Here is a 13,078-nt window from a genome sequence, read left to right as displayed (position 1 = left end):
TGCTATAAAGGCCCTAGGAATATAACAGGGATACAATATACCTTAGGTAAACTTTTTCCTAATTCTTGCACTTTATCTTCCTAGGTCTTTGTGCATCATGATGCAGCCAGTTCTGTGGTAATAGTCTTTGACACAGATAACCGGATATTTGGTTTGCCAAGGGAGCTTGTGGTAACTGTATCAGGTAAAAAAATTTAAATTTTCAGTAGTTGAAGTTAAAACCAATCCTGACATTTCAATTTGGGAGTGGATCACCTCCACAATCACCCGAAAATAATCACTTTTCTTCTAACGTCTCCTATCTGAACATGATTTTCCTGGAACACTATTTTCTCATATGTTCTCATGGCTTGCCCCATCACATTTTCAGGTCTGTACTCAAATGTCACCTCCACAGAGAGGCCTTCCCTGATCACCCTAGCTAAAATAGTACCCCTGTCACTATCTCACCACCGCTTGTTTCTGTTAAAGCACTTATCACTACCTGCGTTACATTATGTATTAGTCATCTATTTGTCTGTATTCGATCTCTCCCACTAAAACATAAACTCTGAGAGGACAGGGATTTCATCTGCCTCCCAGTGCCTAGAACCATGGGTTGGCATGTAGTGGGTCTTAATGAAGAGTTGTTGATTGAATGAATGATTTGCTTTATACTAAGATCATAAGTCCCTTGGACTTTGACTTATATTAGTTCTATTTTTTCCATGATCCTGGAAGGAGGGAATATTTGTTTTCTCCAGGCTTAATATGTGCCATTGCTTGAATCACTGAAAGTTTAGAAAGAAAAAATGTGGTAAAATAATAAATACTCTGCTGTATTGTATCTTTTGACACAAAGAACCTTGGTTCATTTCTAAGTACAACTTGGACCTGATGCAAAATAACCAAGTTTTATTACAGGGTGTGTTGGGGAGAGATCCTTAGTTGAGAGAGAGTGGTATATTGGAAACATGGTCAAATCATAGAGCCTGTTGTGGGGTGTTTATGGTAGAGTTCTTAACTTGAATCGGATAAAGCATAAATCACTAAGTGCTTAGAAACATAGGAGCTGGGATTCAGTTTAAATCTGGCTCTGCCACCCATTTGCTGTTGTGAACCTAATTTTTTTTTTAATATTTGGCTGCGCTGGGTCTTAGTTGCGGCACCCAGAGTCTTCACTGTCGTGTGTGGGATCTTTAGTTGCGGCATGTGGGATCTTTAGTTGTGGCATGCATGCAGGATCTAGTTCCCTGACCAGGGATCGAACCTAGGCCCCCTGCACTGGGAGCCTGGAGTCTTAACTACTGGACCACCAGGGAAGTCCCATGAACTTAATTTTTATTATGATTTTATTGGCATTATTTTCTGTTACTTAGACTGTTACTCTGATAACCTTATGTAAAAATATTTTAAATAAATGAGGGATTTGGGATGAGATGAAAATTTACCAGAAAGGAAAAGTGGAAGTCATTGATTGATGAAAAGCAGGTTACACAACAGTAGACACAGTTTGATTTCATTGTGGTAAAAGAAAAAATATATGTGTACATACACACACGTGAAGGAAAATCCAGAAAAAATATGCCCTAGGGTTGTTAAAAATGACCTCGGGGTAATGGAGATGTGAAGTGGAGTTTGGGGTATGGGTTTTTAGTATTTTGCTTGTCTGTATTTTTCTAATTTTGCACATGATACATGTACCACTTCTGTAATAAAAAAGGTTGTTTTTAAGTGAATGAAAATAAAATAAAATAAATGAAGGGCATAATATAAAAAGTGCTATTGTAAGCAGCTGCTTATATGTATTCTTCAACTAGAACACCACTCACGTGATGGTTTTGGTTGACAGGTGCCACCATGTCAGCATTGATCCTAACAGCCTGCATTATTTGGTGCATCTGCTCAATCAAGTCTAACAGACACAAGGATGGCTTTCATCGGCTCAGGCAGCATCATGATGAATATGAAGATGAAATTCGCATGATGTCAACCGGCTCCAAGAAGTCTCTCTTAAGCCACGAGTTCCAGGATGAAACAGACACTGAAGAGGAAACATTATATTCCAGCAAACATTGAAACACACACCTTGCATCTCTCCCAGCATAAGTACCAAGCAAAGTTACAGTTCCTTTTGGGAGACACTGCATTAAGAAGAGAGACTATTTTGCTTCTTCAAAGAGCTTTGGGAAGTTAACTTGCTAAATCTGTATTCTCTGTGAATTTGGCTGGCAGTTTTGAACTTCCCCTCCTTAAAGTACTCTTACCTTAAAAAGAAAAAAAAATCTGCTTTCTATTTATGCAGAGATGGGACAGCCACTTTGTTTTTCTTCTTAATTTAAGATGAGCTGTTTGGAGCTTATGCTATAACTGAAGAAAGCCAACTAGTGGATGTTGTATTTTGCACACCAGGTGTTTACTAGTGGCTTTAGCTTTTTCTCTTTATTTTAAATGGCCAAAAGAATCCAGAAACATTAAGGCAGGGACAGCAGTCAGAATCTGACATAAAGCTTTAAAAACTCGAGGTTTTTTCAACCTATTGAGGAGTACTTTTCTCTAGTTATTAAATAGCTGGAGTTTCTCTTATTATTCAGGTTTAATGGAGGCTGAATTGATTTTGAAACTTATGTAACATTAGGAAATGATTAAACGGGCTTCCGTATTTGGCTTTCTACCTGTTCCAAGGCTAGATCAGAACTGGTGGGCTGTGCTCTAAGCAGGATTTCACTACCTCTTGTGTAAGGTTTAGCAAAGCTGTAAACATCCCCATTTTAAGGGAGAACTTGTTGACTGTTGTGAAAGATCTCAGTGTCCATTTGCGTAGAGCTGAGAGGGAGATCTAGCAAAAGCTAAAACTCGTGTTGCCTATCTTTTAACTTGGTAAAAACCCACAGGTGCTGTTGCTTTTATCTGTGAAGCACTAGTTTATTCTAGGAATGCCTAATTCTTTACTATTTCCTAAATTTGAACCTTTTTCTATGTTGTACACTTAGGGTTTTCAGATGACCTGGCAATCGACAAGATCTGAATTCTACTGAAAATACCTGGAAGCGTGGAAGAGACCTACTTGCACATTCTTAACCTACCTTTGAACGCAGAATATCTACGCTCCTTGCTAGCCCAAGCCAGCGCCCTATCATAGCATCCTGTTATTGAAATAGCTTGGCCAACCTTATTCGTAAAGGCCTCTGCGTGTGATTGGGTTCTTTGTCCTAATGTTTCATTTGACGGTCTCTTCTTGATCAACCAATTTTGTTAAAAGTTCAGTTGAAAGCACTTAAATATGGCTCCCTCCATTAAAAAAAAAAGTAACACTGTAGTGAGAAAGTGTTATCTTCAGTGCCAGTGGGGTTACTGCAAAGGCCTAAAAGATTTGTGTTTTATTGTGTCTGTCATATCATGCTATTCAATGGAAATGATGCTTTTTGTAAGTATGAGTCTTACCAATGATCTAATGGTTTAATACCTTTGAATGTTTTAATGGCCAAGTTGCTGCTGAACTTGTACTAATTCAGGGGATCAAAAAACTTGCTCTCATCTTTTCAAGTTGTATTCTATATCCATTAATGTATCTATCATCCCAAAGCCTTCATGTGGAGGTGGTTTACCACCCATCTAGGTCATTCAACCAAGTATTGTGAGAAATGTACCCAAAGTGGCTTCATAAACAGAGATTTGCTTTAGCAGGAATAATGAAGTCATGACATTTATTAATGAGTATCTGTGATCTAATTTGGGTGGTTCCGGGTTAAGCCATTCTGGTATTAATCCTGTTATTAACAACTCGAAATTTTGAGCCCTTGCCACCCCACTCTTAGCCCACCACGTACACAGGACAGAGTTTGTGGGGTGCTAATACTTAATGAAATATACATGATTTAATTTCTTCTAATAATGCTCTACATTTTCCTTAAGGGGATGATGTGGTGGTATCGCTTTTTGCAGCTTTATTTTTGAGTGCAAAGTCAGAAAACCAACAAAGGGCCTATGAGTGGCTGGCTCTGCTTGGGACATTGCAGGTAGAAATGAAACAAAGTTGACATGACAACCTTTACTTTATTAGCATTGGTCTTCACTAGAGGATGCCTTTTAAATTCATCTCTGTCTTAAATTAAACATGTCTTTCACTGTACATCACAGTGGCTGGAGTCCATTGCCTTTTAAGCATGTGTAAACTATTTTTAGAGATGAACATACAGGTAGTTCTTTTAATAATTTTTCCTGAAAGGAAAACCAAATTCTGCTGTGAATCTTGAATCTCTAATGAATTTCTAAATAATTGCATTGCTCTGGAAAACAAGGCCTTCTCAGCCTATGTTACCTGTTAACATGAATGTACAGGGTAATGACTACTAAGACTGTGTTCTCTGCCCTGCTTTGTCTTTTATTTGTGGATCTAATCTAATATGAGACCACATCAACTGCTTAAGGCGTTGAAGCCATATGGCATGGGGAATGCATTTCTTCAGTATTTCTCCTAGAGACTTTCCATTTCCTTGGAGTCATGGAGGCAAGTAAGTATCACAGTATTAAGAAATTTGCCCAAGCCTGAGTTGTGCCTTTCTTTACTCACAAGGCTTTTGTTTTTTTGTCCTGGTGATCAGTTTGTAAGCCTTCTTCCCTCCCAGCTCCTTAATAAAAGCAAAGTGATTGAGTAGGTAATGTTCAAAGTGTCTGCCTATGTAAATGCACTTGTACTGATTATGCAGTTCAATAAGATGAACTCAAGTTAATTTCAGAAGGAAAGACCCTTTAGTTTTGATGTATTTCGCTGAACATTTGAGTAGTAGTCGGGATCCCATCCAGTTGAGGAATGCTTGCAATTCTCTTTGGAGGGAATGTGCTTTGGGACTTTGTCATCCTCCAGAAAGGAAACGTAATGTATATTTGGCCCAGTGTGATTGATTGGTTAATCTTTGGTAACTTTCACCTGAATGGGATTTGCTGAATTAATGAATATTGAACTTAAAACTAATTATGAGTTGACAAATAAATAAAAGGTAGTGCTTATGCCTGAGCTTATTGTGTTTCTGAGCTAACACCAGGTTACTCAGTAACCAGGACCTGTTCTTCTATTTCCATTTATTTTCAGCAGTAAATCATTTTATTTTCTTGTGGCCTGAAGTGCACTTGTGCCAGGTTCTGTCCTTGCTGTATTAAAAGCTTCTTGGCTATGAATGCTGTAATAGTGCCCTATGTTATGGTTCTCTGGTGGAATTGTTTTTAACAGTAGCAACTTTAATGTTACTACAAAAAAGTCCACTATGGTTGATGTTCAGTGATCTTCTATATAGCAAATTTTTGATAAGTATTTGGTTTCTGATTTGCTTTAATTAAAGCAGATTTTGGGGGGGTGATTAGAGCCCTTGATTAATGTCAGCTGAACTTGGATTTCCAGTTCACGAAGAAATGTTTCCCAACATCCAATCCTCCTATTTTTAGCAATAATTCATTAATATTCCACTTGACTTTCAGAATATTATCCTAGTTGATTTCCATTTGGCAGAATCTATTGTGAAACTTGAAAATAGGCTACCATTTTGAGGCATTTGGATATAAATTATATAAATATGTATGATTATGGCTTTCACAAATGGCATAACATGAGTATACTAGCTACCTTCTATGCTGGCCATGCTGCAGACTTTCTGGAGGTATGCCATTATGGTATTTTTTTACACACAGATTAAAAATCAACTTTTCACCTCCCCGTTTTTTCAGAGTGACATTCCCCAGCTCCAGAACAATCTATAGCTATTTATATGAGGTGCCCAGAACTCATTCATCTCAAGTGCTTCAGTCTTTGGTTCATTTTCATGCACTGTGCCTTCAAAATGAAATTTTTAAAAGGGACTTTAAACAAAGTTGAATAGTAGTTTTAAAAAGTCAATCTGTGTAATTTATGTGAAATCTAAATGTAATGAGGGCCTTTCTGTTTTTTATATGTAAACAGATCTACTAATCCTGTATAAAAGTTATTTTATGATGTTTGTCTTTCTTTGTGTTTTGTCTCATAATCTTTTTTCAAAAGCAATAGACCAGAAAAAGTTACTGTTCCAATTCGAAAGTTATGGATTTAGTTTTTCTACCTATATGAGGGGAAAAATAGTCCCAGGCAAGGAGTACAGGTTGTTAGCTGCAGAGTGTTTCTGTCTTCATGAATTGCCTTAAAATAAAACTATGTTTCTGGAATAATTACATAGTAGCCACAGCTCAGCTAGATTGATATGTGTCCAGTCATTCCACAATGAACATAATAAAAGTGGCCATTGAAAGGTTTATGTACCCATTTCAAGGTTGTTTGTTTAAAATTTGGTTCTTTTTACAGATGAGCCGAGTTAGAGTAATGTGTCCTGGCACTTTTAGGCACAGTGGCAATGAATTTAATATCCCCTTTTCATTTAGCAATAACTTGTTGATACTGCTGCTCTAATAGGAATTGGGAAAACAAAGTTATATAAAAATCATGGGCTCTGCTGACAAGGAATTCATACTCCAGACCAGAAAAATAGAAATGGAAATAAGCTGTACTTCTATAGTGACGGGTTCCTCTGAAAAGAAAGTCTGCTATAGAGGAAGTACAGCATAGAGATCTGAGCATGGACTTTGGAGTTGAACCAATCTCAGACTGACTCTTGGCTCTGCTCTTGCTTCCTGTGTGACTTAGTTTTGTATAAGCTTCTCAACATTCTCTGAGTCTTAGTTTCTCTACTGGTTAAGGAATAATACCTGAAAGGATTGGAGCGGGAATTAAGCGAAATCATGTTAGCAAAGAGCCCAACATAATATTTGACTCAGAATTGAATTACCATGGTAACCAGCATCATTTGCTGTTTTCTGATCCCTGTGAAAGAAAGTTATTTTATCAAATATATGAACAAAGATCTGTTTACAGGTGGCCTTTTAAATGTAGAAGAAATCCCTAGACATGAATACTAAAAATGAAATAAACGTTTCCATTGTGTGGTTCCATAAATTGTCTATAGCATGGCAGTAAAGTTTTAAATTGTGCCAAATGCTTCATATTTGTTTTTAAATAAAATTAGATTATATTTATGCTTATTCAGTGAAAACAGCCTTACTTAAGTGCTGCGAGAAATAGGAACCATAAAGATGGCTCTTTTTCCCCCAACGTTTGAAATATTTTCCTGCATTTGTGTCTGGAGTTTTCTCATAACTCAATCAAGAAACTTTTGGTTTTGTGTTCTAAATAATAACCTACCAATTATATTCAGTTTTTCAGATTTCTAGAAGCTGATTGTTCTCAGCAAAGTAAACATGAATGCTCAATGCTAATGCACTACTCAGTTACGAATAAATGCTATCATGTAGGTCTTCACCTCTTACTCTCACTTGCAGTTAGAATGCCAACTGATGCTATGCTGTTTACAGCCTCAGATAAATACACCGTTAACTCCCAATTCAAAACCAATGAAATCAGCCTATAAAGCCAAATTTTAACTTTAGTATCACAATTTCCACCTACATTAATCAGTAGAATGTTAAAAGTAAGCATGTTATTTGGCATTGTGCCTGGAATCCTATTCTCTATCCCTGTGTAAACAAATGTCAACGAGGCAAGCAAGAATTAGAGTAGAAAGTCATTCAAGTTTAGAGGCCAGCCTGGAAAAAGCTTGAAAGCAGAAGGGTGAGAAGCTTGATTAGATTGAAAAATGTGATAATTGGAAGTGGGAGTATATAGAGATGGATGCCTCAAATTCAGCTAAGACAGTTTATTGATTCAATCAGAAGCCGTGTGAAGAGATTTTGATATAGTCAGAGCTGTAGGTGGAAAATAAAAGTAGTAGGAGGAGAAATTTAAGATAGAACATGTAGAAAGAGATTATGGATTAAATAGAAATTGTTTTAACATGGATTATATTCTGTGATTGTCATTGAGGTTGAGCCAAAGTGAAAGAATCACAGGGAAGGTCTAGATTATTAGATCTGAACCACTAGTAATTTCGAGTATTTGCAGTTATTGCAATACTTATAAGTATTATCATCACTTATTTTTGTATGATTCCTATTAGAATTTCTCAAGATCAAACGACTTCTGATTTGGTGTTTGGAAGATGGCAGGTGCCCAGAAAAATTGATCCTAAAGATAGTTAGGGAATGGGATAGATGGGGAATGGGTATATTATGGTAATAGCTGAATTGGATGACTGCTAGATTTTAAAAATAATTTAGAAGATTTAGATTTCCCGAAAAGTTGCGAAGATAATATAGAATTGGCTGCTGGACTTTTATTTGGAGGGTGTGGGTGTTGGGAGGGCAGAAGAGAAAGGATTGTACAGTTTGCTATTCAGTGGGACTTGAACACATTTGAAAAGGAGTGGGCATAGGAGGGAACACGATGTCTAGAACCTAGTCAGGTATGTAGAGCCTGGGTAGTCCAGGTGTCAAGCCACGTGGGACTACTTCTAGTTCAACTTAGATCTTCTCTAGCGGAAGGTATCTCCCTCCTAGATTTGGAGATCTCACTATTTTTCAAGAGCGATGACCAAACATGGAAAAAGATAACTAAGCATGTAGAGAAATAAGACACCACCAGTAAAAAAAAGCAGAAAAAGCCCACCAGCTTCAGATGACGACATTATCAAACACTGTAAAGCAAATAAACTTACTGTTTTCAAAGAAATAAAAGATAAACCTGAGACTATCACAGGTAAAATAATAGAACTTCTAAAAATGAAAGTACAGAAACTAAAATGGATAGTTGGCAATGGCAGTTTGGACACAGAGAAGCAGAAACTAGAAGGCAGATCTATATAGAGACAAAATGGTAGAAAATAGGAAGGAGAGGGTAAAAATATGACGAATGCATGTTTGATCATTTGTTCTAGAGAGAAAGAGGAGAAAGAATGAAGCATAGGAAACTAAGAGACAACGATGGAGAATTTTCCAAAATTGATAAATGGTATCTGTAGATGAAACTCCATCCAAGACAGACAAAGTAAACATCCACACTTAGACACATTGGTGAGACTGCTGAGCATCAAAGACAAAGAGAAAAAAATGTAAAGCAGAAAGAAAAGAAATTAACTTCAAAGAATTAGCAATTAGACTGAGATTAGAATCACTCCCCACAAAGGAAACCAGCACAGTGAAATTAAACTTTGGAAGTGCCAGGGAAGACATTAACTTCCAACATAGAATTCTCTATTGAACACATCTTTCAAGAATGAAGGTGAGGGCCTTCCCTAGCAGTCCAGTGGTTAGGGCTCCAGGCTTCCACTGCCGGGGGCATGGGTTCGATCCCTGGTCGGGGAACTAAGATGCCACGTGCCGCATGGTGCGGCCAAAAAATTTAAAAAAGAATGAAGGTAAACGTCCAGGTAGCTGAAAACATTGGTGGCAACCTAAGCTCCCCATCTCCCAATATTTCGTTGTAAAATAAGGCAAAAAACAAGAAGGAAAAAGTAAATCTATACAAAAACCTCAGTGTAACTTGAAGCCAGACAATTTTGAAACTTCAAACTAACAATAAAATGAGAAAAATCACCAAATCTCTGCATATACTTTCACATGCCTGCCCCAGTCCCACCTCAGAGCAAGGCTTTGTGGAGAGAAGGCAGAGGGAGATGAACTTCAAGAAAGAGAGACGAAGGATGCCAGCAAATGGGCCTAAAGTTAGTGTAAAACTACTGCCAAAAAGACTAAGTGCACCGTAAGTCTGAATGCTCTAAAAAATATGTGCAAGCAGATCAGAGCACAAACCATAGAGAAGGGGCTTCAAAGTGAGCACAATTTACTTTTTTTTTTTTTACGGTACGCGGGCCTCTCACTGCTGTGGCCTCTCCCGTTGTGGAGCACAAGCTCCGGACGCACAGGCTCAGCGGCCACGGCTCACGGGCACAGCCGCTCCGCGGGATGTGGGATCCTCCCGGACCGGGGCACGAACCCGTGTCCCCTGCATCGGCAGGCGGACTCTCAACCACTGCGCCACCAGGGAAGCCCAAAGTGAGCACAATTTAAAGAGGCTGGTGTAATCTAAGCGGGCAGTCTCTGAAATACAGAAAAAAAGTGAAAAAGGAGATGGACCTTTTGACAATTAGGTGATGAGAGAGAAAAGAAAAAGGAAAATTTACAGTCCTGCAAGATAAATGAAAACTGCAAAATTGGAACACTTATGACCCCTCCCTATCACCAAAACAAACCAACAAAAACCCCACTAAAGCATGTGAACTTTGCTGTATGGACTGAAGAGATCTCAGCCATGAAGCATGGAAATATCAGTAACAGATATGAATATTGATAAGGAAGAAACAAATTTGTCATTATTTGTAGATATGATTGTGCATGTGAAAAATACAAAAAATCTACAGATAAGTTAGCTTTACTTCCAGTTACGGGTGCATTAAAACAGAAAGACCTTCCCATCAAGAATAATTAGAAAAGCTTGGATTTTAAAACAACAACCAAAAAACCTGTTGAAGGATTGGAGAGCTACTAAAGTAACAAAGACTTAGGGGTCAAGATCCTAGCAAAGGGAATTCAGGGATGAAAATAATGAAGTTTTTACCTTAAGTTATTGGTTGATTCATAAGTGGTGACTAAGAGTTTAGAGATGCCTGGTAGCAGAGAGGCCAGGCAAGAGGCAGAGAACCATGCAGAAGCTTTAGGCAGTACCACTGTGTGGCAGGAAATATGAATTCAGCACCTATCAAGGCAGTGGGCACCAGTCAACTTTAAGTTAGGACACTTGAATGGCCACACATTAGAAGTAAGGGCTAGTCAGAAAAAGACCAATTTTTATGTAGAATCCCACTTGGTATTAGTCCCATCCCATACTGGAGTAAGCTGATCTGCCCCTACTTGAACTGCCTGCAAGAAGCAGCAAACTGTGTCTGGAGCAAGATACCATCTAAAGCCTCAAATGATTACTGCAAATTTTAATCCATAACATATAGCATCCAGTTAAAAGTTACTTTTATTGTCACATCTCAAATGATGAAAGATCAAGAAAAAAATAGAAACAGTCCCACGGGAGTTACAGATTTTTCAGTTAGCAATCAGAAACTTTAAAACAATGGCAAGGAATAAATTCAAAAAAGTATAAGACAATGAAGAATTTTTTTTTTTTTTTTTTGCGGTACGTGGGCCTCTCAACTGTTGTGGCCTCTCGCGTTGCGGAGCACAGGCTCCGGACGCGCAGGCTCAGCGGCCATGGCTCACGGGCCCAGCCGGTCCGCGACATGTGGGATCCTTCCGGACCGGGGCACGAACCCGCGTCCCCTGCATCGGCAGGCGGACTCTCAACCACTGCGCCACCAGGGAAGCCCCCAAGATGAAGAATTTTAGCAGATAATTAAAATCTATTAAAAATTAAACGGAGGCTTTCATTTCTCGACAAAATGGACTAGATGTATTTCTCTTCTATTCCTCCCACTAAGCACAGCAAAAAACCTCATGTGTTATATATAAAACAAAGAAGACTCAGAAAGGTGGAGAGCAGAATGCAGACCAGCTAGGAACCTCCAAGGAACCTCCAAGGGACCTCCAGCATCCAAGGAACGACACTGTGATGAGTTCCTTGGTTTTCTTTTTGCCTCATATATCCCATAATAGATGTTGCCTCATGTATCCCATAATGGATGCTGGAGAAGCTGGCAACCCAGAAGTGGCACACGGGCTTAGTTGCTCCGCGGCACGTAGGATCTTCCCAGGCCGGGGCTCGAACCCGTTTCCCCTGCATTGGTAGGCAGATTCTTAACCACTGCGCCACCAGGGAAGACCCAGGTGTGATTTTAAAACCTTTACAAGACGTAAGATTTCTGCATTTCACAAGAACTGGTAAAATGTGGACACGAGCAAACTGTGATAGTTTGTGTATCTATAAAGAGTGAGTTTGGACAGCTGATTTTAACAGGTTGAGGGGTCAGGATGAGGCACATGGAAGCAGTTAGCACACACTTTTTAGATTTGGCGGCTGGGAAGGAAAGAGGGCTGGGATTCTACCGTAGACAGAGGAAAAGGCGGCCAGTGGAGGAGAGCACATATATCAGAGATGTGGGATAATGGAACACAGGCAGAGGTAGCATGAAGAGGTTGGTCTTGGGAAGAAAAGAGCCTCTGGCTTGGAGAAGAGAGAGGCTGGCTGAAGATGCACATTTGAGAGAAGGTGAAGGAAACAGGTAGTTGTGTCTAAGGATAACTTTCTTCTCAGCCTGGGAGGTCCCTGTTGGAGAGGGGATAAGCCCAGCTGAGGGCGATGATGTAGGTTCAGAGCGCGGAGAGCGGATACCAACACCAGAAAGGCAGATGTTCAGGGAGTGTCAGGTGCTAAACCTGAAGTTGTCAGTCTCGCTGCTCAAAAGGTGTAAAATGATGAATTGACCGCCAGGTGGCGGTGTCTGTGGAAGCTCACGTATCCCATCGGCCCTGGCGCCAAGCGGAAGAAGGCGTGGAAATGACTCTCTGGCCTGCATCGCCTCTACTCTCCTATCCCGACTGACGTTGGACAACAAAGATGGCGGCAGGAACCAGCAATTACTGGGAAGGTAAGGGGAGACTTCCGTGTGCGTCTCGCCGAGGGGCAGAAGAGCTGAGCGAGGACGGGTCTTGGCGGAGGCAGCAGGGGGAAGAGCCTGTCTTCCGGAGCGGCCGAGTTGACGGGCAGGGCCGGGCTAGTGCGAGCCGCCGGGCCTGGGGGCTGTAGAGACCGTGCGGTCTGGGGAGGGGACTGACCTGAGCGACAGCGGGACCTGGGGCAGGGGTTGGGCAGAGAGGGCTGAGCCGGGACCGAGAGGAAGAGGGTTTGAGTCGCCGGAGGAGAGCTGGGTTGAGGGGGGAGCGGAACTCGGACGAAGGGGGTTGGGTGTGAACTCTGGGAGGAAACGAGTGTTGAGCGAGAATATGCCGAGTCCAGGAGACTGGAGGTATCAGCGCCTTAGAGTTGAGGTAACTGTTGGGCAGTTGAGTAGGAAAAGAGGAAGGAGAAACTTGTCAGTCCGGTCCATCGAGGGAAGTTGTGTGAGCGGAATGTCTCCCTCCTGTTGGGTCCGCTTGGCACCTTCAGGCTGGGACTTCGAGGATTGGGTGTGGAGTCGCGTTTGAACGCAGAGGAAATAACTTTACCCTCTGCTCTGGAAAT

At 40.3% G+C, this 13,078-nt stretch overlaps 2 protein-coding genes across 5 annotated transcripts in view; both read left to right on the top strand.

The window, feature by feature from the left end:
• CPD (carboxypeptidase D) overlaps positions 1-5,965 on the top strand; it is a 67,797-nt gene extending 61,832 nt beyond the window's left edge. The window contains exons 20-21 of the mRNA XM_082678753.1: positions 85-184; positions 1,832-5,965. Of these exons, the coding sequence (XP_082534879.1) occupies positions 85-184; positions 1,832-2,058 (327 nt within the window). The 3' untranslated portion in view covers positions 2,059-5,965. The remainder of the gene's footprint in view (positions 1-84; positions 185-1,831) is intronic.
• A 6,481-nt stretch (positions 5,966-12,446) lies between these two features.
• Positions 12,447-13,078, top strand: part of GOSR1 (golgi SNAP receptor complex member 1) — a gene marked incomplete at its 3' end in the record, with an annotated part of 49,717 nt that continues 49,085 nt past the window's right edge. For all 4 annotated transcript variants that reach the window (XM_082679601.1, XM_082679602.1, XM_082679599.1 and 1 more), the window contains exon 1: positions 12,447-12,485. In XM_082679601.1, the coding sequence (XP_082535727.1) occupies positions 12,455-12,485 (31 nt within the window). In that variant the 5' untranslated portion in view covers positions 12,447-12,454. The remainder of the gene's footprint in view (positions 12,486-13,078) is intronic.

The sequence above is a fragment of the Grampus griseus genome (assembly GCF_964374135.1).
Source record: "Grampus griseus genome assembly, chromosome: 20".
NCBI classification, from domain to species: Eukaryota; Metazoa; Chordata; class Mammalia; order Artiodactyla; family Delphinidae; genus Grampus; species Grampus griseus.
The sequence above is the reverse complement of the archived record's forward strand: the minus strand, read 5'-3'. Positions and strand labels throughout refer to the sequence as shown.